The sequence below is a fragment of the Chamaea fasciata genome, unplaced genomic scaffold (assembly GCF_029207755.1).
Source record: "Chamaea fasciata isolate MVZ Bird 193981 ecotype frontalis unplaced genomic scaffold, bChaFas1.0.hap1 SCAF_12, whole genome shotgun sequence".
In the NCBI taxonomy this organism is placed as follows: domain Eukaryota; kingdom Metazoa; phylum Chordata; class Aves; order Passeriformes; family Sylviidae; genus Chamaea; species Chamaea fasciata.
In genome coordinates, this window is record NW_027094097.1 from 9642578 (window position 1) to 9658388 (window position 15811).

Sequence of the window (15811 nt, forward strand, 5' to 3'; positions counted from 1 at the left end):
TGTTTGGAGGGAAAGTACATGGCCATGCATTTTTGCAGCATAAATAGGTGGTCTTAGCTGAAATACACTGTGGTATCCTTGGGCAGAACTCTGTTGAGAAATAGAAGGATGCCATTGAAGAGGTTCTAGGGTATATTTATTCCTAGATTTTTGTTTTCATTTCTCCCACCCACTTTGATCTTGATCATTTTGTCAGTTCTACTTGATGTAGAACTGATCTTTCCAGAAGGACCATCACATTGTGTTTCCAGTTTTTCACTTAGGTTCCTAACATATTTCCAGTTATACTGAATTACTGGAATAATTACTACTAAAGTACTAAATTCAACTCTAATCACAGCTGTATAAAGGTTTCTATGGCTGTAAGCACACATAGCTGCTTGTGTTTCAAACGTTTCCAGTCCTAAATTATCCCTATGGTTCTGTAATACTGCTCTTTTCTTTCTCTTGTAGGTCTTCAGACCTCCAAACCCATGGACAATGGCCATTATGAATGTTTTAGCTGAGCTACATCAGGAACATGATCTGAAGGTAAACTTCTTGATTTTTTTCTGTAATTTTTGAATGTAAGGTTTTATTGACATACTAATCAAGAAGGATGTTGTGAAGGACTAGAGCAGTCCTTCTCACTGCTTTAGCATGGGGAGATTGCTTGGGTATTGCTTAATTTGGTAATTCCTGAATGAAACTCTTCTCCATGAGGTCAGCATCAAGATAGTTGTCTGATCCTCAGTCATGATTAGTCTCTGAAAGGGGTGGGATTAGAATGGGGAGCTTGCAAGTCAAGTGGCTCAGTAGATGTTTTGGGTATTTTCCTTGTGACGTGACCTAAACTAGAGTTGTTTTGCAGTTGAATCTGAAGTTTGAGATTGAGGTGCTCTGCAAGAATCTTGCACTAGACATCAATGAGCTGAAACCTGGAAGTCTCCTGAAAGATAAGGATCGTCTGAAAAATCTGGATGAGCAGCTGTCTGCTCCGAAGAAGGATGTGAAGCAGCCGGAAGAGCTGCCACCCATCACAACAACTAGTAAGTACATCTCATAGAACAGACGTACTAGTAAGTACATCTCACAGAACTGCACTGTTAAAGTTCAGGTAAGACAGGTTCTGCCATCACAAAATAAAATATGAAGCTACATGTGCTGTTGTAATATTCTTGAGTGCTTGGAAGCACTTCGTTTTGTAAGAAATAGGTGTACAGTTTGAAGATGGGAGGGGAATGGATGCCACATGAGGACTAATTCTTTATTGTGTGTGTAGCTACTCCTTAGACTTCCTCCTATTAACACTAAACCGAGTGCTAAAACTATCATAATAAACAGCTCTCTTAAAATGTACTGAAGCTACTTTGGAACTAATCATTAGGTAAATAGAGAATGAAAGTTGCTTGGTAAGTTTAGGAGGTTTCATGGTCGAACTGCAAAGCTTTTGTTTCTAGGTCGTTTCCTGGTTTAAATAAGAATTATATACCTGTTTAATTAGCAGTTGCTTTTCACAAAGTGTCTCAATGCAAACCTGCTTGTGTTCTTCAGCTGCTTCCACAACTCCAGCTACCAGCACCACTTGTACAGCCACAGTTCCTCCACAGCCCCAGTACAGTTATCATGACATCAACGTCTATTCTTTAGGAGGGTTGGCTCCACACATTACCTTAAATCCAACGGTAAGTTTTAGAGCTGATGTAGTTTGCTAAAAGAATTCTTTCAGCCAGGGTTGATGCAGATCTCAGCTGGTGGGAGCTATCAGAACTTAAGTATAAAAAGGAGCCTCTGAGCTCCTTTTGTCCAGTCAGCAGCTCAGCTCTTAAGTCAATCTTTGCATTGTTACTCAGCTGCGACTTGGTTAGAAAAATAATAATTTGTCCCAGTTGCAGATTTGTCAAATACTGTAATAGCTGCATGGGGAACATGATAGTACTGCACAAGATATGACAGTAAGTCATTCAGAAAATGCAGGTGTCTAGAGTAGGTGGGATTCCAGTGTACTTTCTTCTCTCACCTTTCCTAATCCCCTGCAGATTCCGCTGTTCCAAGCCCACCCGCAGCTGAAGCAGTGTGTGCGGCAGGCGATCGAGCGCGCAGTGCAAGACCTGGTCCATCCGGTGGTCGACAGATCCATCAAGATTGCCATGACCACCTGTGAGCAGATAGTCAGGAAGGACTTTGCCCTGGATTCGGAGGAGTCACGGATGCGTGTGGCCGCTCACCACATGATGAGGAACCTGACTGCCGGGATGGCCATGATTACCTGCAGGGAACCTTTGCTGATGAGCATAGCTACCAACTTGAAAAATAGCTTTGCTACTGCACTGAGGGTAAGAGCCCCATCATTTGAAGTTTGTATCCAACTTACAGGACTATAGGCATCCAGCATTGGTAAATCAGTTCTCCACAATGTAGACTTGTTAATTAATTGTGTGGCTTAACTACCATAGGAATGAATTCACTGGGTGAAAGTTTTGTGACTCTTGTGGAATTATAGTGGAAAAAAGTGTGTTGCGATTCCAGGTCAAACACTCTTAAACTGAGATGGTAGATCTTACTAAATGGCACATAAACTTCTTGACTATCTTTTTATTTCACCCCAGTGTTCTGTTCAGTTTAATCACATCATGGAAGCCTTGGAGGCTTGAACTTTCTGCAGTGTTTGAAGCAGAAAAGCTGAAGTGGGAAGGACTGAATTGATTTTGGTGATATCTTGGATTGTTTCAGCATGCATGCTTCAGGCAGATTTTATTTACTTGAACTGTTAGCAGACAGGTAGTTTAGAGTCTTCTGCACAGCTTGTTAATTCATTGAGTTTTCTAGAGGGTATTAGCAGGTCTGTTAATGAAGAAAGTTTGAGCTAAACTGTATGGAACATAAAGCCTGTGAACTGCTGACCACAACAACAGGTACCACTCAGAATTCTTGCCATCAGTGTCAGCAACAGGCACAAGAGCATAAGGATCTTGAAAAGATCAAGACACAAGCAGAGATCAAGATCCAGCAGAAATAGTGTCGTTTTAAGGAATTAATGAAAGAGTTCTTAGCAGACAAGGAAGTCCAAGTAGATGGGACAGGCTGCCTTTATAAATGTATTCAATTTCTAGTGAAAGTTTCTGCTTTGCACTCTGAAAAATTAGTGCATCTGTTCAGGGTTCTCATAAAGCAGACTCTGAGAAGGAAGGACAAAATTCTGATTCCTTATCAGAAAAGGAACCCACCGAAAAAGGCTTAGAACTGCTGTTTTGCACTGTTAGTGCTGCACCTTTATATCTTCCAATTACAACCTAGGAAGTAGGAAAACTTCTACTGTGGTGCAAAGCCTTCCTGCATTAGCATCACTCTGTGTGTGTCTGTCTAAAGCAGGCCTTTATTGCTGTGCCCTGGAGATGGGTAGGTGGAGAAGATGGAGAACTCCTGCTGTTTTGTTCCCTGTCAGAAGTCTTTACTGTCGTCTTGCCTGCATGTTTTATTCAAAGCTATGCAAAATTAAATTTAATATTGTATATTCTATGAGAAGGGAGTGTGTTCCTAAGAGTATTCTTTTTTATTGCTTGTGTTCTGTATAAGCAGTGATGCAGATTTTAAGGCTAGTTATATGCAGGGAAATTTTACATCCTTCACTGATTATTGTGATTTTCAATAGGCAGCCTCCCCACAGCAGAGGGAAATGATGGAGCAGGCAGCTGCCCAGTTAGCACAGGATAACTGTGAGCTTGCCTGCTGCTTTATCCAGAAGACAGCTGTGGAAAAGGCAGGCCCTGAGATGGACAAGAGGCTCGCAACTGTAAGTAGGGGACTGTTGTCTTTTAGAAGTATTCTATGTGCTCATACACATCCAGGTGGGTGTCTAAAATGCAGTGTGGTGTTTGTGTTTTTCCCAGGAATTTGAGCTCAGAAAGCATGCTAGGCAAGAGGGGCGTCGCTACTGCGATCCTGTTGTGTTAACGTACCAGGCTGAGCGGATGCCAGAACAGATCAGGTTAAAGGTGAGTTCTGTTCAGATGCTGCTTTTCTCTCCCTCCTGATAAGGAAAAGTGGATGGCACAGCATCAGCTGAGTAATCATATATTGTTAGTTTTGCCTAACAGTGCAGCTGCTGCTATCTTGATTAGTGTGGAAACATATAAATACATTATTCCAAAATGAGTGTTTATGTCATTTTCTCAATTCCTTGAGTCTCTATTTCTGTGCATTTCCTCTCACTGAAAGATAGCTTGTCTGTTTTGTTGTCTTTATATTTTATTTTCTTTTGTCTCCTTTATATTTTCTTCCTTTAAAGGACATAACCATGTGCTTTTAGCAGAGCATTTCTCAATATTCAATTATTTCTGTTTCTGGGAATGTGAGTTTTATTTCTAGAGCAAAATCCTCGTGTTACGAGGTGTGGCAGGAGAGATCAGACCTCAGTGCAGAGCAGCTGAATCCTATTCGATGTCTAGGCCACTCTGTTTAAGAGTAGCTACCTGTTAAACAAGCTGTCCTTATTTTTTACTGCCTCAGTGTTTATCAGTGAGTTAAATGCCTCTTCTTTTCATTGCAAAGGTTGGAGGTGTGGACCCAAAACAGCTGGCTGTTTATGAAGAGTTTGCACGCAATGTCCCTGGCTTCTTACCCACCAATGACTTAACTCAACCTACAGGATTCTTAGCTCAGCCTATGAAGGTAGAAGTTTCTGAATTAATCAGCTTGAGAGTACTATAGCCGTTTTGGAGACTGTTGCAGAACTTGTGTTTTTGTTAGAAGGACTCATAAGAGTCAAATGTTTGTATTTCTTGGAGACAATGGTTGAAAAAATGCGTTTATTCTAAAGAGAAAGTAATGGCAAAAAACTTCTATCCAATCTTAGGGGTTTGTAACCCAAATTGGGACAAATTCTGCAATTTCGGATTACTACATGTAGTTTTAGTTGCAGGGAAACATTTTATTCAAATCTCAGGTTACTTTTGCAGGAAGGTCATGGACGGCAAGTCTGAATTTTAAGATAATTACCAAGGTTTTGTATGCATACATAAGGCTTTACTGACAGAACAAGGGGGAACGGCTTCAAACTGAAAGAGTACAGGTTTAGATTAGATGTTAGGAGGAACTTTGTGCAGCTGGAAGAGGTTATCTGAAGAAGATGTAGATGGCCCATCCCTGAAGTGTTCAAAGCCAGATTGTGTGTGGCTTTGAGCAGCCTGTTCTAGTGGACTCCCTGCCCATGGCAGGACAGTTGACACAAGATAGTCTTTAAGGTCCTTCCAACCCAAACCATTCTGTGACTCTGATAGAATTACGTGCTGGTTATTTTCACAGCTTAATTTGCTCATATGTGTGTGTACTTAAAATACCAGCATAACAAACCACCGTACTGTAGAGGTCTAAATTCTGGATGCTATAATTTCTGAAGAAGAGCCAGTCAGTGAGTATTTGAGTGTCCCAAATGCAATCCATGTAAAAATCACTGATTATCACTTTCTCTTAAGCAGCAAGCTTGGGCTACAGATGATGTAGCACAGATTTATGACAAATGTATGACAGAACTGGAGCAGCACCTGCAGTCCATTCCACACACCCTGGCCATGAATCCTCAAGTTCAAGCATTGCGTAGCCTCTTGGAGGCGGTGGTAGTGGCTCGGAACTCCCGGGACGCTATTGCTGCGCTTGGACTACTGCAGAAGGTGAGTGTTGACAACTCGTCTCTGTAACAACTTGCTTAGAGTTTGTTACTTACCTGGCTCAGAGATTCTTTCTGGTGACCTTGTTTCTTCATGCATTTTGTGGGACTTGCTTGGCGAACAGTACTGAAGTGCTGTCTTTGGAAATCCAATAAGATTGGGAAGGAGCCATTGTGTTCTCTTAGGGTATTGTACACATGGTCTCTACTTCCCATCAGCAGGGAGATGTCCAGCTGCTCCTTGCAAAGCAGGGCTTCAGTACATGTGACATTTGCCTGGAAAGGCAAACATCAGAACCATGAATGCCCTTTTTCATCCTCCTTCCCCTGAGCTTTCATTGCTGCACATGATGTCATATGGTACAGAACATCCTTTTCTTCAATTTGGATCAGCTGTCCTGGCTGTGTTGCTTCCCAGCCTCTTGTCCACCCTGAGCGTACCCACTGGTGGGGGAGGCAGAGTGGGAAAGAAAAATCCTTGATCCTGTGCTAGTGCTGCTCAGCAACTGGCAGAACTGTGGTGTCTTGTCAACACTATTTCAGCACAAATCCAAAGCACAGCACCATGTAGGGTGCTGTAAAGCAAATTAACTCCATACCAGCCAGAATTTGTAGGCTGTACCAGTGGGAAGTGTTGCAGTGAGCTCTGTGAGCTGAGCTGGTATTAATGCCTGTGTAGCAGTGTGGAACAAGTGACAGACAGAGAAAAATCCACTTGAGGATAGTGTAAGGATACTGAGCTGTCTGCATGAGGATCCAAGAACAGTGCCAAAACAAAAGTAACCAAAAGCGGGAGGGAGACTCTTCATTTTTGACTATTAGTGCTTTTACCTATTGAAGGATCCAGTCCTGACTAGGACTTGACCAAAAAATTGTATTGCCTGTGTAAAACTCATCCTCCATTTGCTGTAGACTAACACAAATACATCTCTTGAGTTCTGCAGCTCTTTCTCCAACGATGTTGCTCATTTACGTCTGGCAGGTTCTGTAAATGTTTTCTCAGGTAGTTTTCCATGAGCCATGTGCAGAATTGCTTGAGGAGGCATTGTCTTAGGGAAGCTGCAGCACAGGCTAACACGGTCTGTCAGGGTATTTGGTGCACATACAGAGCTAGTGGGGCGTAGAGAAACCTGTAGGTTTGTTTGTGGTAGCATAGCTGTATAAAGTGCATGTGTAGATGCCATAGTATCTGGTAACATCTTGCACAGTCTTACCGAGAGGTCAGCATAATTACTAAATTGATTATTTTTTCATGTCTTTTGGTGATACCTCTTGCTGATGTAATGTGCAGAAGACTTGGAAGAGGACTTGTTTTTTCCTCTGCTAACAGGTTGCATCTATTCTAGGCTGTGGAGGGCTTGCTGGATGCCACCAGTGGGGCTGACGCTGACCTCCTGCTCCGCTATCGTGAGTGTCACCTGCTGGTGCTGAAGGCTCTGCAGGATGGCCGTGCCTATGGATCTCCATGGTGTAACAAACAAATAACTAGGTCAGTTACAAGACAGCAAGAACATTGGTGTAGCTTTGACCATCTTGTGGGAGTTCCCGTGTTACTCTGAATTCCCTGCCTGTTAATATTTTGCTTTGCTGTGATTTGGACAGACAAAAAATAACCAGCTTTTTTTTTGGTCAAAATTAACTAGATATTCTGATAATGTTGGTTCATCCCAGAACATGATAGGAATCTTTAATGGAATTAAGCATTACAGCATGGTCTGGGCTTTTTTTCCCCCTTATTTTGCAGAGAATATCTTTATATGCTGTCACAAGCAATGTGACATGGCATATGCCTGTAACAGAAGCTTCAGCTAGGCAGATCTGCCAATTCATCCTTGGAAGAGATGCTTCTTACGCTGAAATACTGAAGCTCTTGAAGGGCTCTTGTGACCAGTTGTGCAGAGCAATAGATGCTTGAGTGTGACTGTTCTGAACTTAAACAGTACCTTAGAGAATGCTCTAGAAGATGCTTCTTTTGAAACTGGATAGTGACTCACACTCAGTGTCGCAGTTTCTGAAGTACTAGATTTGAGTTGTTTCACTTAAACTGTGTTGTTGAAGTACACTCCTTATAAGAAGTCCAATTCTTCAGGTGCCTGATCGAATGCAGAGATGAGTACAAGTACAACGTGGAAGCTGTGGAGCTGCTAATCCGCAATCACCTTGTTAACATGCAGCAGTATGACCTCCACTTGGCTCAGGTAAAGAGAACCTGCTCTTCTAAAGGAGGAGGGATGTACTCAGTCCACTGTAAGATCTGTGGTTGAACTTTGTCTTTTTCATGTCTACAGTCCATGGAGAATGGCTTGAACTACATGGCTGTGGCATTTGCCATGCAGTTGGTAAAGATCTTGTTGGTGGATGAGAGAAGTGTTGCCCATGTAACAGAAGCAGATCTGTTTCACACCATTGAGACACTCATGAGAATTAATGCTCATTCCAGAGGAAACGCCCCAGAAGGGTAAGGCTATAGTATTGTGCAATATATTACTTTTTTTGTGCTCATTTATGATTTGCATATTATATAGGCAATGTCTCGTATCATTCAGTCATACAGCTTTAAACTTTCCCTGAGGCTGCAGTCCTTTCTTAGTTTCAACTGTCACTCTAATGTAAATGCGCTCATCTTAGTCAAAACAGAGGCAGCTGCAGCAGCATGTGAAGCTGAATGCTTAAGCAAGAAAATCTCTTCATGCACTATGCTCCAAAATTCTGTGGAACTGTGAGAAACCTGTTTGAATTCCTGCTTTATCTCAAATTTATGCAATATTATTGCCTGTTTAAATTTTATGTATCTAGCTGTCAGTATGTTAAATAGTTAATTGCAGACAATCCTGTTGGACAATCCTTTCTGTTTAGAGTTTACAGAGCAATCCTCCAGCAGTCTCACATGGCTTACGTATCCACCAGCAAACTTCCCAAACCATTTGGGTAGCAACTGTTGCCACGACACCTGGAAATACCTGTGGGACTTGCAGGTCTCCTATTCATAAGGTGGAAGCAGTTGTTGTTGAGTTTGAGAAAGAGGTGGATTAGAGCTTAGAGAACTTTGAATAGGTGTGAGAGCATCCAGCAGCTGACCGATGTCAGTGGCTGCCATTACCAACACTGCTGCTAATAGGATGTCCCAAAATCAAAGTCTTTCATCTGCGCTTGGCACGGATACACCGCCTCACTGTATGGCTTGACTTTCACTGCAGCCAAATCCAGTGCCCCAGTCAGTACTGACATATCCCTGTCTTGGAGAATTTTAGGGCTCCTGAGGTCTGCAGAAGCAGAGCTGCTTCTAGTCCCTGTGGTGTTTTGTTGCAGCACTCCCCTGTACAAATTGGAGTGGAACTTCAAAGCTTATGTGATTTCAGTGTTCCCTCTTTCATCATAAGTGTATCTGCTTTCATGACTTATTCCTGCTATTCCAGTGAGGACTAAAAGATAGAAGGTTTTAGTATCAGAAATAATTTGCTTTCTTTCAACTCTTTGACTGAGCTTCCAGTTCCTGCACCTTCTGGGGGAGGAGGAATTCTAACCCAGCTCTTGCTCTGGTCTGTTGCATTAGATTACCCCAGCTGATGGAAGTGGTCCGATCAAACTATGAAGCAATGATTGACCGTGCTCATGGAGGCCCTAATTTCATGATGCATTCAGGAATTTCCCAAGCTTCTGAGTATGATGACCCACCAGGCCTGAGGGAGAAGGCAGAATACCTGCTGAGGGAGTGGGTGAACCTCTACCATTCAGCTGCAGCAGGCCGTGACAGTACCAAAGCATTCTCTGCGTTTGTTGGACAGGTAGAGCTTTTGGAAAGAAAGGTGCTTTTTATTCAACATAAGTAGGGTGTGATGCCCTCCATTTTAAAGCAGTGTTATAACCTGTGTTAGGCATCCTTGTGAAACTTCCAGGTGTATGGCAGTTTACTGTCACAGTTCTGTCTGTTTTGGATGAAGCCCCTGTCCTCCACCAAATTATCTTCTTCAGATACTGCAGCAACAGGCTGTCACTTCAGACCATGAGTTCTGAGAAAAGTTGGGTGGAAAAAGCACTTGAGCTGAAATTGCTCGTGGAAATAGTTCTGTCATGCTCTGTAATGAGCCTTAACTGGTGTTGCTCCTTACAGGTGACAGTAAAAGCTCTGACAGCCTACAGGAGGATGTCACTAGTAGAGATTCTGGTAAACTCTTTCAGGTCATGTGGGCGAGGAATCTTTTTTCGAAATGAAATCATTAATAAGGAAAATCTTGAGACTTCATTAGCTGAAGTGATGCCTAAATTTAAACAATGTCTAAGATGCCACTCTGAAGCACCTTGACAGGTGTGGTGAACATCACATACCATCTGCTTTCTAGGTGTGATTGAGGAGGGAGATCCCCTCAGCCCAGCACATGTGGTAACTAACTCCTGTATTTGCAATCTCCCTAAAACTGCGTTCCTTGCATGCAGTTCTTTGACTGCAGCTGGGAGAAAGCCCCTGACATGGCCTTTTTGAATTGTGTTTTGTAAGTTTGTGACGCTACCACAGATACACTACAGACTTTGCAGCTACTAATGAAGCTACTAAAGAAGCTCAAGCTTCAAAGTATGCATGAAGATTGTGACTGATGCAGTGGGGTTTTTTAAATTTGATTTTAGTGTCCTTGTGTCCTGGTTATAGACAACTTTCTGTTGGTCTGACTTCTACTGCATAGAACTTTTTGAACGTTTTTAATAGATACTGTGCTAAACATACATCTTAAAGAAATATTTGACCTATTTCTGTGACCTCACTTTTTTTACTTTAAACTATGCCTCTAAAGCACACTGCAGTATAGAGCGGTCACAATACTTAGTACACTTTTGTCCCATTTCACTTTTTATCCCACTTGTTTGATTACCTTTTGTACATAGTCGATCAGTTTTGAAATAGCAATTTAAATAAATGAAAGTGCAGTGTTTATTTACAATTGTTTCCTTACAGGCCTTAGTAATGAGTTCTAAAGAAATATTCTGTAATAACTACATTAAATAAGGTTCTATTACTGAACTGAAATGACTGCCAAAGCATTGCTTCCTTCTCACAAGTTTGTAGGACAAGAAGAAGCACAGAACTTTGAAAGCAGATACCTAAATTCTTTGGGCTTTTTAGAAAAAAAGTTTCTCCAGAAATTCTAGAAGTTCTCCACATTGTCTCCAAGTTACCAGTTGTGCTGTTTTTATGGCTTTATGTCCAGTAGGAGTTTAGAAATAAGATGCTTTTTTTAAAACCCCTAAGTTTTCTGCAGTGTAATTAGTTTCATTTTGATGGTTCTGATACTGTGGCTAACAAATAAAATTAGGTCTCTGGGGTTTTTTTAATCTGTGTTATTAAAACAGCTTCCCTGTGCAAAGCAAAAAAAGCCCACCCTATCTTTCTCTGTGTGTAATACTGGTCTAAGGAAAATTTGCTTCCCAAATTCAGTTTTCTTCTGCAGGATGGGGCTGCAAAATACTGGTGATGCTGAGCTAGGAGCCAGAGTCTGCCCTTCCCAGAGCTTGCACTTCTTGTGTTCTTCATGCAAGGCTGAATTCTCATGGCAGCACTGATGCTGAAACAGGCTTTTCAGCTATGCTGATGGTTGGAAAGATTTGGTATTCAAAAGATTGTATTTGAGAATAAGTGTGTTTGCTAAAATTGTGTTGCCACCCTCAAATTGCCTTGCAAACATTAATCTCTCAGGAGAGTATGGCAAAAATTAACTGTGGCAGGCAAGGTGGGTGCTCTGTAAAGGGTGTGTTGTTTGAAATAAATTGTAACATGAACTGTCTGTGGTTACAGTGCTGATGTCTTTTCCTTTCCTGGCTAGATGCACCAGCAGGGGATCCTGAAAACAGATGACCTGATCACCCGTTTTTTCCGTCTTTGCACCGAAATGTGTGTTGAGATCAGCTATCGAGCCCTGGCCGAGCAACAGCACAATCCTGCAGCCAACCCCACTATGATTCGAGCCAAGTGCTACCACAACCTGGATGCCTTTGTTCGACTCATTGCACTGCTGGTGAAGCACTCTGGGGAGGCAACCAACACAGTCACAAAGATCAACCTCCTGAATAAGGTGGGGAATCCTCCTTGTCCTCATTGCATTTAAAGTGTGCTGTACCTTTGCTGATAAACCTGAGGTGCAGACCTTAATGTGGGCTGCTGCTGAAGAGGAGAACTTAGATGAGTTGGTCATTGATTGGAGTGAACTGTCAAGATGCCTAGTGGCTTTCTTGTTCACAAAGATTTCATCTCAAACCAATCTGAAATTCATCTTTGTGCCTCGAAATGAAAAAGTCAGCAGCTGTTGTTTTAAGGTTGTTGATTCCCAAGTGTTTACCTTCATGTTGTGAGGTTCTTGCCTTTGCTCTTACACTACTTGGTTTATGGCTGAGTGGTCTTAGGTAGTTAAGATCTTCAGATACTGCTCAGTTAGTCATTATGACTGTGGTCCAAGGGACAGGGAGAGCAAAGCATAGTGGCTGAGAATTGCTGAAACAAATTGTAATATTCATTTATTCAGTACTTCTAATAACTAGGATTTTTGGTTCTTGTTAGAATCTACTGTTTTTTGTTTTTTATTGATGGTTAAAGTATTATCTGTAGTCTGACTTGGAGAGTAATTCTTGCTGTTTCCACGTGTCCTAATCTCTTTAGGTTCTTGGTATTGTGGTGGGAGTTCTTTTGCAAGACCATGACGTTCGGCAGAGTGAATTTCAGCAACTTCCCTACCATCGCATTTTCATCATGTTGCTGTTGGAATTAAATGCTCCTGAGCATGTTCTGGAGACCATCAATTTCCAGACACTCACAGCTTTCTGGTATGTATTTGGAATTGGCCACAGTGCTCATCCTTTCTTGGTAGGATCAAGGATTTTCACTCAGAGGCTATCTGACTGTTCTTTGTGGTGGCTTAATCATTTTTGGTGTAACTGGTTCTACTGTGGACTGACCACTTGCTTGTTTTAGGGAAGATGACTGGTAAAACACAAGATGCTCAAATGCCTTTGCTTTTAGGGCTGTGTTTTTCCCTCAATGTTATGAAAAGCAGTCTTATTGCTGTGCACTTCTAACCTGCTCTAACTTTTCTTTCAGTAACACATTTCACATCCTGAGGCCTACAAAAGCTCCAGGTTTTGTTTATGCCTGGCTGGAACTGATCTCCCATCGGATATTTATTGCAAGAATGCTGGCACATACACCACAGCAGAAGGTGTGGCTGCAGTTTATCTTTTCTGAATTAAAAAGCTGACCCAGATGTTTATCTGGTGTGGTGCTGTTTCACATCTCTTGAAGTGCACTAGTAGCATGGCTGTTTTTGTTGTCTTCCATATTCACAGTAACCTAACTGCATGGAGGAGAGTCTGTGTGTCATTAACTATGGAACACAGGGTGAATTGAATTGGATAAATATGCCTTTGTCAATGTCTAGAAGAGTTGTAGCCTTCCTTCTAGGCTAAATATTGTCAGCTCAATATGGCATGTTGGGGGTTCTGGAAACACCCATGGCACAATGGTGCACAGCTGAAACCCTTGAAATGAGCTGTGCTGCACTCATTAGTTAAGCTGGCAGTTGCCAGCTCTTCCATCCAGGTTTATATTAAGATCAATCTAATTATAGTTTTGAAATTAAGGTAATTGGTCTTCATTGTATGTTTTCCACCTGCTGTTCTTTTCTTGACAGGGTTGGCCTATGTATGCCCAGTTATTGATTGATCTGTTCAAGTACTTGGCTCCTTTCCTTAGAAATGTGGAACTCACCAAACCTATGCAAATTCTTTACAAGGTAAAAAAAATGTCAACTAATAGATGCTTCCAATCAAAGTTGTCTGAAAGTAGAGGTAATCTGGCAGCAAAATAGAATTAGCTGTTTTTTTCTAACTTATATCTGAGAGTTGAATTTCAATTGTGGGGTAAGCAGGCTGTCCTCCCAGATCAGTTTCTTTCTGGTAATGTTTGCCACATGACATAGAATAATGGTTCTGCAAGCTTTTGGACAGTTTAAGCAGTTACACACCTCTCATATTTAATATTTTATTTCACAGGGCACTCTGCGTGTGTTGCTGGTCTTGTTGCATGATTTCCCAGAATTTCTTTGTGACTACCATTATGGGTTCTGTGATGTGATCCCACCTAACTGTATTCAACTAAGGAATCTGATCCTGAGTGCCTTCCCACGGAACATGAGGCTTCCAGACCCTTTCACCCCAAACCTAAAGGTAGAACTTGCTTTAAAGGAGTTTGATAATAGGAAACTTTAATGCTCAAATTACTCTCCATCCAGGTTAGTATTATCTAATTAAATCTTTGGGTATCTGCTAGGCAACTAATCCTGGAATGATTAGAAGGAAACTTTCTCATACTGCCAATGCACTGTTCTGTTGCTCTTCTCTGCCTGAGCTGTGCAGGGTGATGGGAGTGAAGCTGCAGTGCTCATTGTCACTGAAGAAGGCTGTTCTTGACTTGTGTGGATGTTTGTGCCTTTTGAAACTGCCAGACTGTCTGGAGTGTAGATTGGGAGACCCCAAAGGCAGTGGCTGAATTTCCCGGCGGCCTTCACCCCTGAATTTTTTTATCATCTCAGTTATTCAAGACATAATGTAATAAGTTTGCATGTTAGATATCAAGTTTCTTCTAAAACCTGCAAAAGTCAGATGCTGCTATTTCATTGATGGAAGGAAAAGTGATCAGCAGCAGTAGTTGATGTAATATTGTTTATAGATCTGCTTTTCAGTTTGTTCCATTGCTGATGATTTAATTGACTGGGTTTTCTGTCAACAGGTGGACATGTTAAGTGAGATTAACATTGCTCCACGAATACTCACAAACTTCACTGGAGTGATGCCACCTCAGTTCAAGAAAGACTTGGATTCCTATCTCAAAACCCGTTCTCCAGTCACCTTTTTGTCTGACTTGCGAAGCAACCTACAGGTAAGTTTGAGGTTTTTGAGGTTTCTGTGGGTGCTCAGTTTAAATAATGTGGCACAAATGATCTCACTGGTTCAGCCACCATCCATCCTTTCCTTCAGGAATTTTGTTGGTGTGTTGGCCAGATCAGGTAGTAGAAAAGCCTGTGGAAGTGCACACTCTGAATAAGTCTTTGGCCACTCCCTGATAGGATGTGTTGAAACCTTTTAGAATCTGATTAAATTTTGACTCCAAATAGATTAACTGTTACAGAAATACATGGATCCTCATGCCAATACTTCAAGGGTAAAAAAGGTCAAATTAGCTAAAGCCCAGTTCAGAATTGTGGCTGAAACCTGTTTTCAGACATCTCATGGCTTGGCTTGCAGCAGACCTGAAGTTGCACTTCCTCAGAGAATTGCTTAGACAGAAACATTCACACAAGGGGGATGGTTCAGCCAGCATCTCTGGCACTGCTGGTGAATTCACATTGCCTTACCTGATGTTTTCCTTTCGGCAGAGAGTAAAAACAAATCTGTTGTGTCAACACTTTGCTGATGTTTTTGAAGATATATATATATATATACACACCGATATATGCGCTATAATGTATGCACTATAATATATGCGTATTAACAAAGGCTAAATGCCAAATTGAATTTGTGGATGTCCCAGTGGGTTGTCTTCTGGATAATCAGTAAGATCCTTGGATGCTGTTGTTGTACATGCTGTACCTTTGAGTACTGAAGGAATATTGACTGCTAATGCTTTTCATATCTTTGCTATTAGGTATCAAATGAACCTGGCAACCGCTACAACATCCAGCTGATTAATGCACTGGTGCTCTACGTAGGTACTCAAGCTATTGCACACATTCACAACAAAGGCAGCACACCCTCCATGAGCACCATTACCCACTCGGCTCACATGGACATCTTCCAGAATTTGGCAGTAGACCTGGATACTGAAGGTGAGCTGGAAACACTGCTAGTTCATGCAATGTCACATTTACAGCAAGTGGGCCCTCAATTTAGAAAGGACATTGAGGTGCTGGAATGTGTCCAGCAAAGGGCAGCAAGGCTTGTGAAAGGTCTAGAAAACATGTCCTGTGAGAAATGGCTGAGGGAGTTTGGTTTGTTTAGTTTTGAGGAGGCTCAGGGGAACCTGAGCTCTGAAGGGTTGTTGTAGTCAAGTGGGGGTCTTCTACCATGCCTGCAGTGAGAGGACAAGAGGAAATGGCCTTAAGGTCTCACAGGGAAGACTCAGATTAGATA

General features: G+C 41.9%; 1 protein-coding gene across 6 annotated transcripts in view; it reads left to right on the plus strand.

The window, feature by feature from the left end:
• CNOT1 (CCR4-NOT transcription complex subunit 1) overlaps window positions 1-15811 on the plus strand; it is a 55550-nt gene that overhangs the window by 37646 nt on the left and 2093 nt on the right. For 5 of the 6 annotated variants that reach the window (XM_066194468.1, XM_066194467.1, XM_066194470.1 and 2 more), the window contains exons 28-46: window positions 454-531; window positions 851-1028; window positions 1534-1664; window positions 2019-2315; window positions 3632-3772; window positions 3870-3974; window positions 4531-4650; window positions 5457-5648; window positions 6991-7133; window positions 7734-7842; window positions 7933-8102; window positions 9198-9429; window positions 11458-11706; window positions 12288-12451; window positions 12726-12843; window positions 13315-13416; window positions 13676-13849; window positions 14412-14561; window positions 15327-15507. In XM_066194468.1, coding sequence (XP_066050565.1) covers window positions 454-531; window positions 851-1028; window positions 1534-1664; window positions 2019-2315; window positions 3632-3772; window positions 3870-3974; window positions 4531-4650; window positions 5457-5648; window positions 6991-7133; window positions 7734-7842; window positions 7933-8102; window positions 9198-9429; window positions 11458-11706; window positions 12288-12451; window positions 12726-12843; window positions 13315-13416; window positions 13676-13849; window positions 14412-14561; window positions 15327-15507 — 3034 coding nt within the window. Of the gene's footprint in view, window positions 1-453; window positions 532-850; window positions 1029-1533; window positions 1665-2018; window positions 2316-3631; window positions 3773-3869; window positions 3975-4530; window positions 4651-5456; window positions 5649-6990; window positions 7134-7733; window positions 7843-7932; window positions 8103-9197; window positions 9430-11457; window positions 11707-12287; window positions 12452-12725; window positions 12844-13314; window positions 13417-13675; window positions 13850-14411; window positions 14562-15326; window positions 15508-15811 lie in introns of those variants that run through there. The other variant, XR_010722807.1, reaches the window with a different exon arrangement.